The sequence below is a fragment of the Lipotes vexillifer genome, unplaced genomic scaffold, assembly GCF_000442215.2.
Source record: "Lipotes vexillifer unplaced genomic scaffold, Lipotes_vexillifer_v1.1 scaffold23, whole genome shotgun sequence".
Taxonomy (NCBI): Eukaryota; Metazoa; Chordata; class Mammalia; order Artiodactyla; family Lipotidae; genus Lipotes; species Lipotes vexillifer.
In genome coordinates this window covers 2,433,808-2,452,083 of record NW_006796283.1, presented here as the reverse complement: position 1 = coordinate 2,452,083, position 18,276 = coordinate 2,433,808, and the positions used below count along the sequence as shown (strand labels likewise).

The 18,276-nt window shown below is 55.1% G+C and overlaps 1 protein-coding gene across 1 annotated transcript in view; it reads right to left on the bottom strand.

Annotated features, from left to right (window-relative positions):
• The window catches only part of JPH3 (junctophilin 3), an 84,472-nt gene that overhangs the window by 44,207 nt on the left and 21,989 nt on the right, over positions 1–18,276 (bottom strand). The window contains exon 2 of the mRNA XM_007468427.1: positions 6,632–7,409. Within this exon, the coding sequence (XP_007468489.1) occupies positions 6,632–7,409 (778 nt within the window). The remainder of the gene's footprint in view (positions 1–6,631; positions 7,410–18,276) is intronic.

Below are 18,276 nucleotides of genomic sequence, written 5' to 3'. Positions count from 1 at the left end.
TTTTTTTTTTTTTTTTTTTTAATGTTGGGAGGGCAGAGCCGGAACAGATGGCTGTCGCCCACCAGAAGGCCTCTCCTGGCACATGGCCGGCCCTCCCCCGGAGGCAGGAAGCCGCAGACAGCCCAAATCTGCAGGACCTGGAAGCACGGCTGCAGAGCAGGCCGCCTGGCGGGAGCGAGAAGGGGACAGGCATGCCCGCTCTAGAAGGGGGACACCGGGGATATACCCCACCCTCGGCTACAGCCGGGAGCCTATGGGTTTCCTACGCAGCTGTAGCAATTCACCACATACGCAGTGGCTTAGGACACCATGCATTTATTACCTTATAGACCTGGGGGTCAGAAGTCCAAAACGAGCCTGTCTTACGGGCCGAAATCAAGGCGTCGCAGGGCTGGCTTCCTCTGGAGGCTCCAGAGGAGAACCTGTTTCCTGGCCTCTTCCAGAGTCTGGAGGCGCTGGCATCCCTTGGCTCGTGGCCACATCACCGCAACCTCCACTTCCATCATCACAGCTCTGACTCCGACCTCCTGCCACCCGCTACTAAGGACCCCTGTGACGATACTGGGCCCCCCACCCAGATAATCCTGCAGAATCTCTTCACCTCAAGATCCCAATGTAACCATGTCTGCCAAGTCCCCTTTGCCACAGACGGTCACACATCCACAGGTTCCAGGAATTATCAGCATGGGGATGCTTTGGGGGGCTGTCATCGGCCTACTGCAGGGAGAAACCCCTCGATGACACAGCAGTCACTCAAGGCCACTCCACCTCCCCCTCCTGGAGCCTTCCCACCCAGCCAAGGTAAACTGGTGCAGCCTTTTGCCAGGCAATGTGGCAGCAGCATCTACAATCTTTAAATGCACTCAGCCATGCCTGCTCTGTGGCATCGTGGTGACAAAGACCCCTGCCAGCAGCTCGGGGGGTGGGGCGCGGAGGACAGGGGACAGTCTCTGCAGCCTTGTTTGTAAGACTGAGAGAGGGGACGCATCCGAAACATTTGTTAGAATAAGTTGGACCACTGTGGTGCATCCACACCACGGAATATGATGCAGCTGCTAAGGAAACATACCTGACGTGGAAAGCGGTCCTGGATAAAAGTGAGGGGAAAAAAACAAGCTATAAAACAAGTCGAGTACAATTCCACCACTGTAACCGGGAATCATGTACGTGTGACACACTTACCTGTACACGTGTTGAAAAAACCGTGATTCCCTCTAAGGAGATGGACAGCCCACGGTGGGACACGGTTACTTGATACCGGTCTGCCTTGTTGCGTTAACATTTCTTACAGGGATATATGACTCTTAACATTTTAACAAGGAATGACAGGTACATATTTTAAAACAATAATACACCACTACCCGCCCCCCACTTTCAGATCCTGCAATATTTTGTTTCCTTTAAGATGGGAAGATGCCCCAGTTAGAGAGCCCCAGGCAATCTTCGGGCAATAATCCACCCTCCCGGTCTGGGAGACCCCACAGGGGATCTTGTGCGCTGTCCCCCTGCACCCAGGGCTCTGGGGACAACCTGGTAAAGATCCATAACTCAGGGGCAGAGAAGCCACAGCAGAAAGCTTACAGCAGACAGGTCGCCCCGAGGCCCAGACAGGTGCCAACGCAGGGCCGGGCATAAGAAAAGTGACTGCGCACAGCAACGTTACAATAAGAAAAAGAATGACATCCTTTTTATTTCTTTTTTTTAAAAAACCAAGACAAGACCTTCTTGAAGTCAGTAGAATATCTGCTAATATAAATGTTAAACTTGTAGGCAAGTTCTTCCCTAAATGGCTGGAACCACGTCTTACTTATCTTTGTATTTAATGCTTCAGGTAGTTGCTGACATTCTATACATTTATGTGGAATAACTGGGGGGAAGAAACAAAAAAGCGACTGGGGATTTGGAAGCCCTTCCCTGAGTAGGCCTCACCCGAGGTTTCATACGCCAAACCCTGCCTGTCCCAGGGGCAGGGCTGAATCTGGAGAGCACTTTAAGGAAGCCAGTCAGCACCCCCTTATTCACAGTTAGGGTCCCCAGAATCTAGTGCAGGTGGGAAGGGGCCGAGTACAGGAACAGGGCAGTAGGCAGCGCCCAAGATGTGAGCTCTAGTCCCGCCTGGGCCACTGCCTGGCTCTGAGACCCGGGCGCTGCCTTGCTGGCACAGGGGCCCGGCTCTCAGGCACGCTGCCCGCGGGGTCCACTCTCCCACCGTGCTGGCAGGGATGACCTCCGACCTTCAGAAGGGCTGGACTGCCTGGCGTGAGGATTCTGAGCGCAGCCGTCAATTAGCCACGTCTGCCGTGGGTGCGGGAGAGAGGAACGGCTGCCCACGTGCCAAGAACTGTCATCTTCCACACCTAAACGTCGGGTCAAGGTCCCTCCCAGATCCACCCACCGCCGATTCTGCTCACTCAGCAAAGCATCACAAGACAGGGGCGTCAGCTGACGGCCGCACGCGGGCCTGGGGCCACGACGCCGTCCACCCCCCCGACCGCCCAGCAGCCTCAACGCGCAGAAGCGGGTGTGCCGGCTGCCCCCACCTCCTGCCCCCATACCCCGGCCCGTCCAGGGCTGCCCGCCCCTCGGGGAGCAAGAGATCCTGGAGCAGCACGGCCATCCTGCCTGCAGCTGCTGCCCACTCAGCCCCAAGCACAGAGGTCACTCCCGGGAAGCAGAGTTGGCTCCCAGTTCCAGGCTGCGGGTGTAGCGCCAGAGGGCACCAGGCCAAGAGGCAGGGTGGGGTAGGGGGTACACGAGCGTCTGTTCCACCATCCAGCCCCTGGCCCTCTGAAAGGGCACGTTCAGGCGCGAACCTGGTACCTGCAGGGTGTCCAGGCGGGGAAGCGAGTTGTCACATAATCCCCACAACGCAGGACCCTGGGGCGAGGGATTTCCCTCTCCTTCCCTCCATGGAGCCAGGGGACCCGCGAGGTGCAGCAGCGCGCCTGGATCAGAGGAGTGGCCCGTGTTTGCGGGAGGTCGGGCCCGGCCCCGAGACAGACTAAACCCACAGGAACTCGCAGTTCTCTCCCGTGAACGTTGCGAGCAGACGCTGCCTTGCTGGACCCCGGGGTGGGGGTGCCTCGCACCCTGGAGAATCTGCGGGCACCGAGAAGCAAGAAGGGGCCCTCAGCCCTCTCGAGAGCCTGGCCTGGGGGTCCCCTGCCCCACCGTGGCCAGGGCCACACGTCCAGGAGCCAGAACCAAAGGAGGTGGCCGGGGCCCCTGACAACGTGAGGGGGTGGGGCCTGAGCAGTTATTCACTCATTCATTCAAAACGAGCTCCTGCGCAGACACGATGCTGAGAAGTCACAGCTGGGGCACAGCAGGGGCTCTGATGCCATCTGCCTCGCCCAGACCGACCCGCCTGGCACACCTTCCCCTCGCCCCGGCTCCCACTTTGACCCTGACGGGGCAGGGACCTCCTCCACCTCCCCACCTTTGCTCACAGGCATGTCTGCACGCGTCTCCTCTTCCCTGGGGCCTCCTGGGAGATACAAGAGTGGCAGGCCTGCCCGACCAGCATCCCGGGAGCTCCTCAGGAATGCAGGTTCTCAGGCCCCGCCCAGATCTGCTGAGGCAGAAGCTCTGGGGGTGGGGCCCGGCCATCTGCATTTTACACACCTCCTGAGGGTGCCGAGGGCACCTGAGAATCACCTGGAGAGCTTTCAAAGGGCTCTGAAGCCCAGGTGGCATCCCCAGCAAGGAGCTCAGCATCTCTGGAGTGGGCCGCCTGTGCGTCTGCCCCCAGGTGATCCCAGCGCACAATGGGGGCAGGGACGCTGGGAACCATGCTGGGAACCCATCTCAGGGGCGGGGCCGGGGCCCAGCCCTTAGAAGCTACGGGTGCGGTCTGCCCTGAAACGGAGGTAACAGGACCCCCACTCAGACCCCGAGCTCCGTGCCACCCCCATTTCCCAGGAAAGGCTGCGCCCCTGTCCTCACTGCAGCCACCCTCCAGGGAAGGTCCCAGGCATCAAGACGAGGACAGACCAAACCGTTTCTCACTGACTCGGCTTGGCGACCGAGCCCGGCTGGGGCCCGAGGACGCAGCTCCCCGCGCCTGGCCAGAACCTGGCTGTGACAGTGACCACAGCCCGCCCGGGGCCAGCCGCACCACAGCCCCAGGCGGCTGCCGTGGCCCCGGCAGCACTGCGGTGGAGGGTGGGCACTGACCTGCCCGCATCCGCTGGCTTCACTCTCCAGGACAGCCGCCTCTGGTCCTCCTCCTTTTCTCTTCTTTCTTTTTTTTTTCAAATCTAAGCTCATGGAGAAACACAGCAAGTGCAGCTCCCACCACAGCCTGGGACGGAGGCTCGTCCTCAATCCTGTCGTGGTGACCGAGGACACTGTCCCCTCCCACCTCCGAGGGGTGACCTTGGCACCACGAAGCCGCAAGGCTGGGATCACACCATGGGTGTGCATTCACACCCACCTCCCCACGAGGCCAGAGGCAGGAGGGGAGGGGCCGGCCCAGCTCAGGGGACGCCTGGGAGGGTGACAGCGGCGCACGCCAGGCCCCACACACGCTGAGGGCACTGCATGTCGCTCCATCCCATCCTTCCGCAAGGAACCTGTGGCCCAGAGAGAGCGAGCACCTCCCCCGGGCTGCTGAGCAGTGATGGGCCCAGGCTGGACGTCTCAGCGAGCCAGCACCCGATACATGGAGCCGTTGTCAGGGAAGTTACCAGGCCTCTGTGGCAGGCGGGCAGCCGCCACTCTCATCTCACGGGCGAGAGGTGGGAAGACTGTCCCAGGTGGGGCTCCTCAGGGAGCTGGCTCTGAGCTCCGCCCACACCACCACCACCTCCACAGACTCCTTCATGAAGACCAGCCCCCCGGCAGCTTCCGTGGGAGGTGTCAGAAAACACCTCCCACAGATGAGTCCCACGTCCCCAGTCTCAAGAAATTCGCCTGGGTGTCGGACTTTAAAGTCAATGAAATCCTTGTGCTTCTGCCTCACAAGCACCTAAATTTCTGACAACACTGTCCCCCTGCCCTGTAAAGTGCCTTGGGTCCACTGAGGTCAGTGAGGCAACCAAACACAAACGTGACAAACAGATGAACTACTGGAAGGAAGGAAATACGCCAAACGCCAGCTGGAGTCTCTGGGTGACGCGTGAGACCCACCCTCAGGCTGCGGGCTCCCTGCCTTTTCCATACGGAGCAAGTGTTACATTTATAATGGAAAAAGTAACTATGGAACCAAATTTGATCTTAAAATACCAGATGAGTGGTCATAAATGCTGCTTCTGTTCATGCGGGCCTGAACACTTCTGGGGGAGTAGGAAGGGGTGAACAGAGCGGTGCAGGACCCCGACATTCAAGGTAGTAATTCCATCTCCCTTCAGCTTCTTGGAATGGGTTTCATTTCCGAGACCTCAGATGGGAGCTGCAGATACTCTGCCAAAAAAACCACAGCCACCTTTTCTGTTCTTTCAGTGTGGATCAAAGGTCACTGGAGACCAGAACCGAACGAGCTAAAGTTTTATTAGTGACAAGGCTGGGAAGGCCTGAGCTGTCACTGAGCTGGGCGTCTCCCTGGAATAACTCCAGGCCTGCCCCTGGCCGGGAATACAGAATCATCCTGCAAGACCCAGCGTCTGTCGTCCCGAACACCTCCTTCACCGGGCAGCCTAAGGCATTTAAAGCAACCCAGATCCCCGTCCCAGTCCCCAAGACTCTCAGGGCGGACCCGAGGGCCTTACCCGGACCCAGGAAAGAGGACGGCGGTGGGAAGCTCTCGATGAACACAAGTCAGGAACTGTTTCCTTAGAGCCCAGGAGCATGGCCACCTGGGGGCCTTGGCTTGCAATAGGGCGGCTTCCTTCAAGCTGTGGCTGGCGGTTCCTGCTGCCCACAGCCGAGCAGGGCAGACCCAGGCTCACACACTTACCTCTGTGCTTCCCAGGGGGACCCAGGGCCCCTTCCTCCAGCTCTGAAGCCCCCACCCCTGTACCAACACCGAAGACACCTCAACATCCAACACGGAGCCCGCCAATGGTCAGCTCTGGACCCACCGCTTAGGGCCTGGTGGCCCCGCTGAACCCTAAATGCAGTAAGTCCCGCATCCCATTCAGAACAGCTATTGGCCTACAGCGCCAAGCCTCAAGTGAGCCCCCAGGCCAGTGCCCACAGCGGGTCTGTCCAGCTGGTGCCAAATCCAGGGCCCATGGAGAATCTGAGCCTCGGGCTGGGGTGGCTGGGACAGCTGCCACCCTGCTCCCACGTGCCTGCAGCAGTGGGCACTCCATGCCCACCTGGGAGTGCGGCCGTGGAGGCAGCACACGGTTCTCTCAGCCCGCAGCCGTCCTATGCATGTTACCAAGCAGAATGGCCACCATCTTTATCCATCAATGTTTTACGTCAAGCACCAGCATACAAAACAAGTAAAAGAGAGGAAGGGAGGTCTGCTCCCTTTGAGGGGAGGCTGTAAGACCCAGAACCCCCTCAGATCAACCATTTCCTCGCCGCACCTCTGGGAACCTCTGAGGAACCCCAGGGTTCCGCAGGGCACAGTTTGAGAAACACCAGTGTAGCCCTCAACCTGGGCAGCACAACCAACCAACCAAACCAGGCCCCGTGACGCAGAACCACCCCGCGCCTCCCCACGCCGCCCCCGCCCTCCTACCTGGAGGCCGCGATCTCCGCCTTCTGCTTGGCGATGGTGGCCGCCCGCTCGGCCGCCTCCACGGCCCGGTCCACCTTCTCGCGGATCTTGCTGGCACGCAGCGGGATGAGGTTCTTGCGCTTGCCGCTCACGAGGATGTTCTGCTTGTACTTGCCCTCCTCCTTGGTGCCGTCGGGGAAGGTCATGCAGCCGTAGCCGTGCCGCCGGTTGCCAGCCCACTCGCCCTCGTACTTGAGCCCGTCCGAGCGCTGGCTCACGCCGAAGCCCGAGCGCTTGTCACTCTTCCACTCCCCCACGTAGGTCTCGGTGGTGGTGGCGTCGGTGTCGTCCTCGATGGCTGACAGCTCGGCCTCGCCCTCACCCAGGCTGATGGTAGAGTGGATGTCGCTGGCCGTGGAGCTGACGGTGCTCATGCCGGCCTCGCTGCGGAAAGAGCTCTGCTTGCTGCGCTGGCTGGCCAGGCTGCTCTTGGACTCCGACTTACGCAGCTTCAGCCCGCTCAGCAGCGAGCGCCGGAACAGCCCCTTCTTCTTGCTCTTGAGGATCTCAGAGTCGCTGTGCACCACGAGCACGAAGCCCCCCCGGGACACGGCTGGGCTACTGGCCACGGCGGGGCAGGCGTCGGGGTGCAGCGCGGCGCCGTTGGTATGCTCGCTGCGCAGGGAGTTGATGGAGGTCCTCAGGGGAGAGCGAATGACTGCTGCCATGCCGTAGGGGACACTCTGCCGCACACCATAGCCCTGACGCATGCCGCCGACCCACTGGCCCTGGTAGGTCCCTGCGGAGACACAGGAGAGGGTGAGCTTGAGTGCGGGAGGGCAACGCAGCCACCACGGTCTGCCCTGTCTTGGGGCAACTCGGCAAGGTTTACGTCGGGGCAGACAGACCATCAGACCACAGGTGCTTTTATGATTCCTGCCACTGATAGTGTTCTTAAAGACCCTTCCCTCCTGCTTCCCAAGGCTGGATTTTGTTCTCTCTCTCTTAGAGGTCGGGGAGGGGGAAGGGAGGAGTAAGAGGCTGAGGCAGTCAGGAGTGACCTGCAGGGCTCCCCAGGCCATGTGGGCAGAAGGCCCACAGGGAGGGGCGTGGAAGAGAAGGAAGAAACACATCCTGGGTGAGCAGCTCCAAACAGGGCTCATGGGGCCCATAAGGGGCAGCTACAAGGACACAGATCCAGGCTACAAATTGGCTACTGACGAGGCTGCCTTGGAAGGTAATGAGATCCCCATTGCTGGAGGCATCCAAGAAGAGGTGGGAAGACCACTCAGCAAGGACACCTTAAGGCATGAAAAATGGCAGGCCTGGTATCTCCAAAAGAATCAACATTGCACACCCATGTGCACAGCAGCATTATTCACAACAGCCAAAGACAATGTGGTCCATCCAAACAATGAAACATTATTCAGCCTTCAACAGGACGGCAGCTCTGCTCTTTGCTACAATGTGGACGAACCCTGAGGACACTCTGCTAGGTGAAATAAACCAGTCACAAAAGGACACACACTATTTGATTTCACTTATATGAGATACCTAGGAGTCAAACTCAGAGACACTGAAAGTAGATGGTGGGGATGGGGCGGGGGGAGGGGAGCAGGGAATTATTGCTTAATGGGTACAGAGTTTCTGTCTGCAGTGACAGTAAAGTCTTGTAAATAGATAGAGGTGATGGTTGTACGATATTATGAGTATGACTAATGCCACTGAACTGTGCACCGAAAAGTGGTTCGAGTGGCAAGTTTTATGTTATCTATGTATCTTTTAAAAAAAATAAAATTTATTTATTTTATTTTACTTCTGGCTGCGTTGGGTCTTTGTCGCTGCACGCGGGCTTTCTCTAGTTGTGGCGAGCGGGGCCTACTCTTCGTTGCGGTGCGCGGGCTTCTCATTGCTGTGGCTTCTCTTGTTGCAGAGCATGGGCTCTAGGCGCGTGGGCTTCAGTAGTTGTGCCACGTGGGCTCAGTAGTTGTGGTGCACGGGCTTAGCTGCTCCACGGCATGTGGGATCCTCCCAGACCAGGGCTCGAGCCCGTGTCCCCTGCGTTGGCAGCCGGATTCTTAACCACTGCACCACCAGGGAAGCCCAGTTATCTATGTACACTTCACATAATAAAATAAACTCAGCAGCACTGGGCCCGTATTCTTGCTCTACTTATAGCCTGTGTGGCTCCCATGGGATGGGTCTAAATTTCTCCTGCCGTAGGTAGTTATGCAAATTAAATGACACTCCACAGGGTGGGGCTCCCCACCATCTTCTCTCCTCCCATCCCCGCCCCAACCTACACCTTTTCTTGCCTCAGGCTGCAGCTGCCCACGCTGGGGCAGAGACCCAGGGCTTGCACCTGGGGTTGTGAGAAGGAACCTAGACTAGCCTCTTGGTCCTGGACGTCCCCTCCCCTGCCTGGGGTGGGTGGCCTGCGGGAAGCTGGCCCTTTAAGGCCAGACCCGTCTGCCTGGACAGTGGTCTCCCTGTGGCCAGTGCAAGCTGGGCGTAGGCTGCTGTTGCAGGGACCTCTCACCCCCAGCTTACTGCCACGCCCACTTGTGGGTTGGCGACAGGGCTGTCAGATAAAACACAGGATGCCCAGTTCAATCTGAATTTCACATGAACAAGTAATTTTTAGAGACATAGTACAGGGGACATACTTATACTAGAAATGATGATCTGAAATTCAAGTTTAACTGGGTGTCCCATGTTTATTTGCTGAATGAATCCAGATGCCCCAGCTGGGACCGGCCAAGATGTCACTCTGGGTTTCACTGGTGCCCCCCCACCAACCAAAGCTGAGGATGCTCCTGCATGAAGAGACTCAGCCCACCTCCCTGCCAGCACCCCTGCATCCCTTCAAGGCAGGCTGGGCTTTCAGCTAAGGACGCACAGGAGCTCCACAGACAGCCTTGTGGAGGCCATGGATATGGGGGCACAGGGAGGAGTCAGGAGTGGAGCAGACATGGGGTCAAATCCAAGCTCCACTCCTTCTGGATCTGTGCCCTTGGGAATATCTGCTTTAACTCTCTGTGCCTCGGTTTCCTCATCTGTAAAACGGGGAAGGTGGCTGTGCTGCTTAAACATGGTAATCCATGTAATCCGTGTAAGGTGCTAGAAGATCGTTAATGCTCAGTTAACGGTAACTAATATTCATCATCATCATCAAAACCTTAGGGATAGGACTTCCCTGGTGGCGCAGTGGTTAAGAATCCGCGTGCCAATGCAGGGGACACGGGTTCGAGCCCTGGTCTGGGAAGATCTCACATGCCGCGGAGCAACTAAGGCCGTGTGCCACAACTAGTGAGCCTGCATGCCACAACTACTGAAGCCCGCATGTGTAGAGCCCGTGCTCCACAACAAGAGAAGCCACCGCAACGAGAAGCCCGTGCACCGCAACGAACAGTAGCCCCCACTCGCCGCAACTAGAGAAAGCCTGTGCGCAGCAATGAAGACCCAACACAGCCAAAAATAAAGAATTTTAAAAAACCAAAAAAACACCCAACAACCCTTAGGGGTGAACAGCATTTTACCTCCCAGGTGAGGAAACTGAGGCTCAGAGAGGGGCCAGGCAGCCAAGGCGGAGGGATTCAAACCCAGGGCTCGCGGTTGTACCCGGGCTCTGCACCCAGTGAGCTCCTGTCCACCTCGTCCCGAGGGTGCCAGACTGGGAGCAACAGCTGGCATCCTGGGAGGTGCGGCAGACCCCACCCCTGAGAAAATGAGTGCCCACATTCCCTCCCTCAGATAAAGTGGTGATAACGGGGAGGTGTTGGGAAGCGGGCCACCCGGCCCAATCACAGAATCAACACCACGTCTCTACAGCCTGGACAGCATCGTTCCCACCTTCCAGACATGAACGCAGAGTCTATCACATAAACGGAGACAAAGGCAAATATCAACTGTCTCTGAGAGATGGAGCAGGCAGCACAAGGGTCCCAGGTGGGGGCTGGAGCCTCCCTCCCACTCCAAGCTCCCGGGTCCTGCCACCCTGGCCTTCCACAAGCCTCGACACCGCGCCCCTGCAGACCTGAGTGACCAGAACCAACCACGGCTTCCGAGTCTGTTTCCACATCAGTGAAAAGAACTGCTCGGCATATTATTCCTGAATTCCGTGACTCCAGGGGTCCCCGAACAGATTAGCAGAGGCTGGAGAGGGTCAGAAATGTGCACGCAAGGTGCGCCCAGACAAGAGCGAATGGTGAGGAAAAGGGAGCTAACAGCTACTCAGCCAGGCTTTGCTCTAAAATACATACATCACTCCATGTCCTCAACAGATAGATCCATGGAGACAGAAAGCAGGCTGGCGGCTGCCAGGGTCTGGGGCAGGGGGAACAGGAATGATGCTAACGGGGTCGGGGTTTCCTTTTGGGGTGACGAAGATGACGGCCTGGAATTAGATAGAATTAGATAGAATTAGATAGAATTAGATGGAATTAGATAGAAGTGGTGGTTGCACAACGTTGTGAATGTGCTATATCCCACTGAACTGTTCACTTTAAAATGGCTAGTTGTACGTTACGTGAAATTTCAGGTCACTTACAAAAGACAAGATGGTTAATGATTGGTACACAAAAATGAACAGAAGCAGTGAGAAATATATAATTTCAAATCCCAAAGCAAGATAGAAGATGAGCTGGACCAGTTCTAGGTGCTTTGAGAGTAGAGTGAGGGACACAGGGCTTTGAAACAAACTCCTGAGGCCAACGGGGCCCTGCTGGGCCAGCCTGCCTGGCAGTTCTGGAACCTTGGGAGAGTAGAGCCTGCAGTGTGGGAGCCGGAAGTCAGGAGCCCTGAGTCCAGAGCTGGGCCTTTCCACCCACCCACGACCTGGGGGACCTCACTCCACCTCTCAGATCTCAGTTTATTCACCTGTGAAATGGGGGTGATAACTGTACCCACCCACCCCCCCCAGGCACATAAAGCAGTGGGCATGGCCTCCTGCACATGGCATGACAGGGCAGCTGAGCCGTCCTTGCTTGCAGCTTGCAGTTTTTACTGTATTTGCAATTTTGCTCCCGGTCAGAACACACCTCTGATTTTAGAGCTGAAGAAAAATGGATTTTGATATGACAGAAATACGCTCCAGATCAGCTCTGCTGTGACTTGCCGGGGTAGCTGGGCCCCGCCGCTTGAGAGCAAAGGGCTGGTGCAGAGCAGGAGAAAGAACGCAGGCCCTCAGCGAGGAGACAGCTTCTCGCAAAGGGAGGCTCTGGGCCAGCCGTTTCTCCTCCCCCTCTTGCTTTCTTGTTGGGGCAACAGACAAAAGGCTGAATTCAAGGCACTGATTCCCCATGCTGGTTCCATTGCATCCGGCTGGTTATTTGCAAAAGACTAAATCCACTGTTTTGTTTTATACCCCAAGCAGCTTGTATGTGGAAAGACAGAAGCCTGGCGCAGAGCCTGGCGCAGAGAAGACTAGGCACAGCCCCGACAGGGCACCACCCTTGCAGTGCTGTGGGGTCTGTCTGGGCCGGTGCAGCCCCCAGGGCAGGGGCAACTTCCGGTCTGCACTCTGCACCCCGCCGACCCCGGGCCCCGCAGCCGTGGCTGCCCCTCTCAGGCAGACACCGAGATGAAGACAGATCGTCAAGGGGGCACCCCTGCTTCTTTCCAGGTAAGCTTGGGAGGGCAGGGTTGCACGCAGGTGACCCTCTCAGGGACTCTGCCGCTTCCACTGCCACCTCACGTGCCCATCGCCTTGAAGATGAGGGATGACCCCTCTGTCCCCATCACCCGGAACCCAGAATCAGGAGATCTGAGTGGGCCTTAGGGAGACCCAACCTCCCTAAACATGGCCTGTAAGATGCCAACTGGAGTGACCCAGGCTCGTAGGGAAGAGCAAATGAGATGTGACCACCGGCGGGTCTCAGGCTTGGGTTGTGGCAGTGTCCCTGATCGCAGGGCGAGTTAACACCCCCCAAACTCCTGTCCCAGCCGGGTGGGCATGGCCAGAGCCTCTGCATTCCTGACAAGCTCCCCAGTAAAGCCAACACTGTGCTCGGGGACCCACTCTGAGGGCCACCAAGACCATCGCTCCAGGCACACTGTGGGCACCGGCTCTGTCTGGCTCAGGACACCAGCGGGTCCAAGTCCGAAAGCCGACTTCATCCCGTGCTCCTCAGCCAGCAGAGATCTGGGCCTAGAACCCTGCAGCCAGCATCCTGGGCAGTGTGGACAGTTGGCTCTAACCAAGTCACTCGTGCCTCCCCAGGGCCCCGCACGCCTCTCGCACGCTTTTATTTTCTTCCTCTGACGCCCCCGCCCGCCCGCCCGCTGAAGTTATTCCAACGCGTTCAACACAGAGCCCAGGGGACCAGCCTGGGGACAATGCAGCCTCTGCCATACGTCCAGGAGAGGGCCAGGTCAGTGTGGCCAGATGCGGTGACCTCCAGAGGGCAAGCCCTGGACGGGGGAGCTCTTCCTGGGAGCCGCTTGGAGCCCGCAGCAGACGGGGGCTCAGGCCTGGAGGTGGCCGAACCACCCCTTCTCCTGGTTGGCCCTACACGGCGCTCACAAGCCCAGGTGCCGATGCCATGGCCCAAGTCTTCCGTCCAGAAAACTCCCACCCAACTAGACTGACCTGGCTTGGTCTGGGGGCACAGATGACTAGGCCCTGGTCAGACTCTGCCCCTGGCCAGCAAGTTCTCCCCGTGGGTCGCTGGGACCCTGACAAGGTGATGCTACTGGACTCCTAGGAGGGAGGAGGTGAAGCTCACATGACTACTACCTGCCCGAAGATGCAGCGAAAGAAACGAGACAGGAGCCACGGACAGAAGCAGCTGGGCCTCTTCCCCCTGAGCAAGGACAAGGTGGCTGCTGCTCGGCCCCTGGCACCCGATACACCCCTCCCTCCTTCCTTGAACACATTTGTCACTTGATGGCTACTTCTGGGCATGTATATACCCATATGAACCGAAAGCAGGGTCTCAAGAAGATACCTGTACATCCACGTTCACAGCAGCATTACTCAAAATAGCCAAGCGGTGGACGCAACCCAAGTGTCCATCAAAAGATGATGGATAAACCAAATGCAATCCATCCACACAATGGAATATTACTCAGCCTTCAAAAGGAGGAGGGGGCTTCCCTGGTGGTGCAATGGTTAAGAATCCACCCGCCAACGCAGGGGACACGGGTTCGAGCCCTGGTCCGGGAAGATCCCACGTGCCGCGGAGCAACCAAGCCCGTGCGCCACAACTACTGAAGCCCGCGCGCCTAGAGCCTGTGCTCCGCAACAAGAGAGGCCACCGCGATGAGAAGCCCGCGCACAGCAACGAAGACCCAATGCAGCCAAAAATAAAAATAAATAAAATAAATAAAAATTTAAAAACAAAAAAGGGAGGAGGTTCTGACACAGGCTACAACCTGGATGAAACTTGAAGACCTTATGCTAAGCGAGATTAAGTCACAGTCATAAAACGACAGATACTGTAGGATTCTACATCTGAGATTCTTAGAGTAGTTAAAAATCAGACAGAAAGCACAATGGTGTGTGCTGGGGGGCAGGGCGGTTATTGTTTAACGGGTGTGGAGAGGTGGTTTTACAAGATGAAAGCTTTCTGGAGATGGATGGTGGTGATGGTGGTGGCACGACATTATAACTATATTGACTATCAGTGAACCACATACTTAAAAACAGTTAAGATAATAAGTTTTGTTTGTTTGTTTTGTTTTGTTTTGTTTTTGCGGTACACAGGCCTCTCACTGTTGTGGCCTCTCCCGTTGTGGCGCACAGGCTCCGGACGCGCAGGCTCAGCGGCCATGGCTCACGGGCCCAGCCGCTCCGCGGCATGTGGGATCTTCCCAGACCGGGGCACGAACCCGTGTCCCCTGCATCGGCAGGCGGACTCTCAACCGCTGCGCCACCAGGGAAGCCCCGATAAGTTTTACGTTACATGTATTTTACCATATTTTAAAAAATGAGGCCATGGCGGGGGGAAGGGGGGGGCTTAATCCAGTATGACTGGTGTTCCTATAAGTGACACCAGGAGTGCACTCAGAGGGACAGCCATGTGCAGAAGCAGCAAGAGGGTGGCCGTCTGCAAGCCAAGGAGAGAGGCCTCAGAAGAGAGGCCTCAGAAGAGCCCGAACCCAGCCTCCAGAGCTGCTAGAGAATAAGTAGCTGCTGGTTAAGCCCCCTGTCTGTGACATTCTGTTACAGCAGCCCTAGCAAACTAATACAGGATTCTCAGTCTCTAGCCAGGCGACCTACAAACTACATAAATAAGAACTAAAAGTTAGGAGAACAAATCTAGAGAAAAGATAGAACAAATCTAGAGAACAAAAGACTGATATGCCGAGAACATATCAACTGTGAATTAAAAAGAGAGACTTCTCCCCTCCTGCGTGACACAGGAAGTTTCTGCGTGAACCAGGAAACCATGTCCCAGGGGACCCAGGCAGGTGAGGAGCATGGGGGGAGGCATGGGACCAGACCCGGGACTATGAGGAGGAAGTCTTCACTCTGAACAGAGACCCTGCCCGCTTCCCCGGCCCACCCAGGTGCTGGCGGCTGGAATTCCTACACCCAGGCAGGATGGGGAGAATTTCTCTGGAGAAACGGGATCAGGCCAGCAGTGAAGCCTGCACAGAGCTTTCAGTCAGCTTTCTGGTACCTTACTCCAATAAGTGAACAGCCCAGGGTCATCAGACACTTGGAGAAAGCCTCCAAGAGGAAAGAGACCGAAACATACAAGTAAACGCGGAAAAATTTGGAGGGAATCATGAAAAATGCAGGGTGTGGAAGACATAGATGCCAAACATTAAATCCTCATAGAGATAAGGTACTGTATCCTCAAAATGAGAATCAAAGGCAATAAAAAAGGAAAAAGAAAAAAGAAACAGAAAAAGAGCTCCTGGAAGTTAAAAGTGTGATGGCTAAAATAAAAATTTTGATAAGTGAGTTGGAAGATAAATCCAAGGAAACCTTTCAGAAACTAGAACAAAAAGAGGTGGGCAAAGTAGTGAGAAACAGTGAGAAGAAAATTAGAGTCATTCATGAGTCATCCTGAAGGCCCTAAATCTATAAATTAGGAGTTCCAGAAAGCAAGGAAGGAAAATTACCAAAGACGTAAAATGGGAAAGCGTCCCAGAATTGAAGGATGTGAGCGTCCAGGCTGAAGGGGCTCACAGACACCCTGCACGACGGAGGAAAGATTCTCATACAAAGTCATGAGAAACTTCAGAACCTCAGTGAGCAAAGATCCCAAATGCTTCCAGAGTAGACAGACTTCACACGAAGGACTGAGAGTCAGCAGAGCATGAGACCTCTTGACAGCAACACCGAGACCTAGACCTCAGTGGGAAATGGCCCCCACCCAAATTCTGAACAAAAATGATTCTTAATCTACAATTACATACACAACCAATTTATCAAGTCATTAAGCCACAAAAACTATCTTCCAATTTATCAAGTCATTAAGCCACAAAAACTATCTTCCATGCATCCTTTCTCAGGAAGCTACTGCAGGATGTACTCCACCAAAATGAGGGAGAAAAATCACAGAAGAGGAAAGACATGGTTGCGGGGGGGTTGTCCAACCACCATGAGGTGGCGAAGGGAATTTCCGGGAGCAATTTTATATATGTTTACACAAAAATACCACGGATTTGAACTGTGAGCGTCCGCTTAAACATGGATTTTTTCCATAGTAAAGACTACAGTACTACATGACTCGGTTGAATCCACAGACGTATCCACAGATACAGTAGAACCGCACATACTCAGAGCTGACTATCCATTACACATGGATTTTCAAATGCGTGAAGGGTCAGAGCCCCTAATCCCAACACCGATCAAGGGTCAACTGTATATATCTTCCAGCAAACACTGAAGGAAAATATATAAATCTAAAAAATGTGTATACACTGTATATATAGAGAGAGAATCTGGTGGATGTTTCATGCAAAACACAGCATTGAGAGATATTTTTCTGAGCATTTGGAAGTTGGGAAACGAATTAACCACTGTTTTAAAGAAAACTATGTATTTGAAAAAAATGAGGTGATTACTAACTCAAGCTGCACGTGAAAAGTATCAATACATGCGTGTATACACAATCAGCGCGTTGCTTGCCTCAATACCCCAGTCTTCTAATAATGAGAGCTATGGATTTAACAGAATTGACCTAACAACGCTGGAATGGTTAAGAAAGGGAAGAGAGAGGTGGTTCTAAAAGACTGAGAATCTTCACCTACCACAGTAGGGAGTCAGTACATAACAGCTAAAAGTGACCGTAAACTAAGAAAGCAGTAAGCACAGATGTAGAAACTTGGAGTTAAGTGTCTGGAGACACAGCTAAAGGAGTTTAAAGTTGTACTTCTGGAAGCAGTAGAGGGAGGGGGCTTTGTTCTAAACACTGTTGTTTTTAGCATTAATTGACATCTTAAACTGTGGGCACATCATCTTGATAAAAATTAAAATTTTTCAAGAGGGATGGGAAGAAAGACTTTCATGGGCAAATTCTCACAACAGTGACGTTATGCTTGCTTTTCCAGCTGTAGAAACTAAGACTCAGGATTTGTGCCTCATGGGGGCCGGGATCCGAACCCGGGTGTTGGGGGAAAGCCATGCTCCTCACAGAGGACGCTGGCCTGGTAGGTGCCCAGCCCGAGTATTTAGCAGGTTGGTGGGAAAGCCAGAAAGGGGGCCCAAGTGGCAGGTCGGTGGCCTTCTTGGGGGGACGGAGGGGGCAAGCTTCCCTGAGAAGGCATCAGACATGTCAGACTGGAGGCAGGAAAGCGACCGGAGAGGCCACGAGCATCGCATGCAGATGATGGCCATTCCCGCGATGAGACCAGGTCACCAGCCAGGAAGCCACCCCGAGGCCGGGAGGGGTCGAGAGCTAAAGCAGACACCACGGAGACCAGCAAACACGGGCCCCACGTTCGTCCTTGTGCTGCCCAGAGGGGAGGGGATTCAGGTGCGGCTGGCCTCAAACCAGGGAGCCACCCAGGTGTGCCCACCTCCACGGTGCGAGCAGGGGGTCCCCAATGGCCGGGGGAGGACCAGACTCAAGAAACAAGCTCAACCAGCACCCTAGGCCGTGCCCACCTGGCCGACTTAACGCCAGCACTGCTCCTTCTGCTTTCCTCACCCGATCACCCTGGGAAGGTTTAGTGGGGTTGTTTTGTTTTGTTTTTTTAAGATTAGACGTTATAGCTTTAGGTTCACACAAACATTGAGTGCAAGTACAGACACACATGAGTGCGGTGCATGTGTTACAGTCGATCAGCCAATACTGATACGTCACCACTCCTGGTGTCGCCCATCCTGTGATTTTGGACAAACGTAATGACCTGTACCTACCATTACCGTGTCACGCAGAATAGTTTCACTGCCCTAAAACTCCTCTGCACTCCACCTACTCATCCTTCCTTCCCCCATCCCCTGGCAACCAGTGTTCTCTGACTGTCTCCATAGTTTCGCTTTTTCCAGAAAGTCATAGAGTTAGACTCATACAGTAGGAAGCCTTTTCAGGTTGGCTTCTCTGACTTTGTCGTACGCACTTAAGGCCTCCGCGTCTTCTGTGGACCTGAACCATACTGTGTTATCCACTCCTACTCAAGAGCATCTTTGTTGCTTAAGTTTTGGTGATTATGAATAAAGGGAAGGTCTTTTCCACATCAGAAAAAAAAAAAAAAAAAAAAAAAAAAAA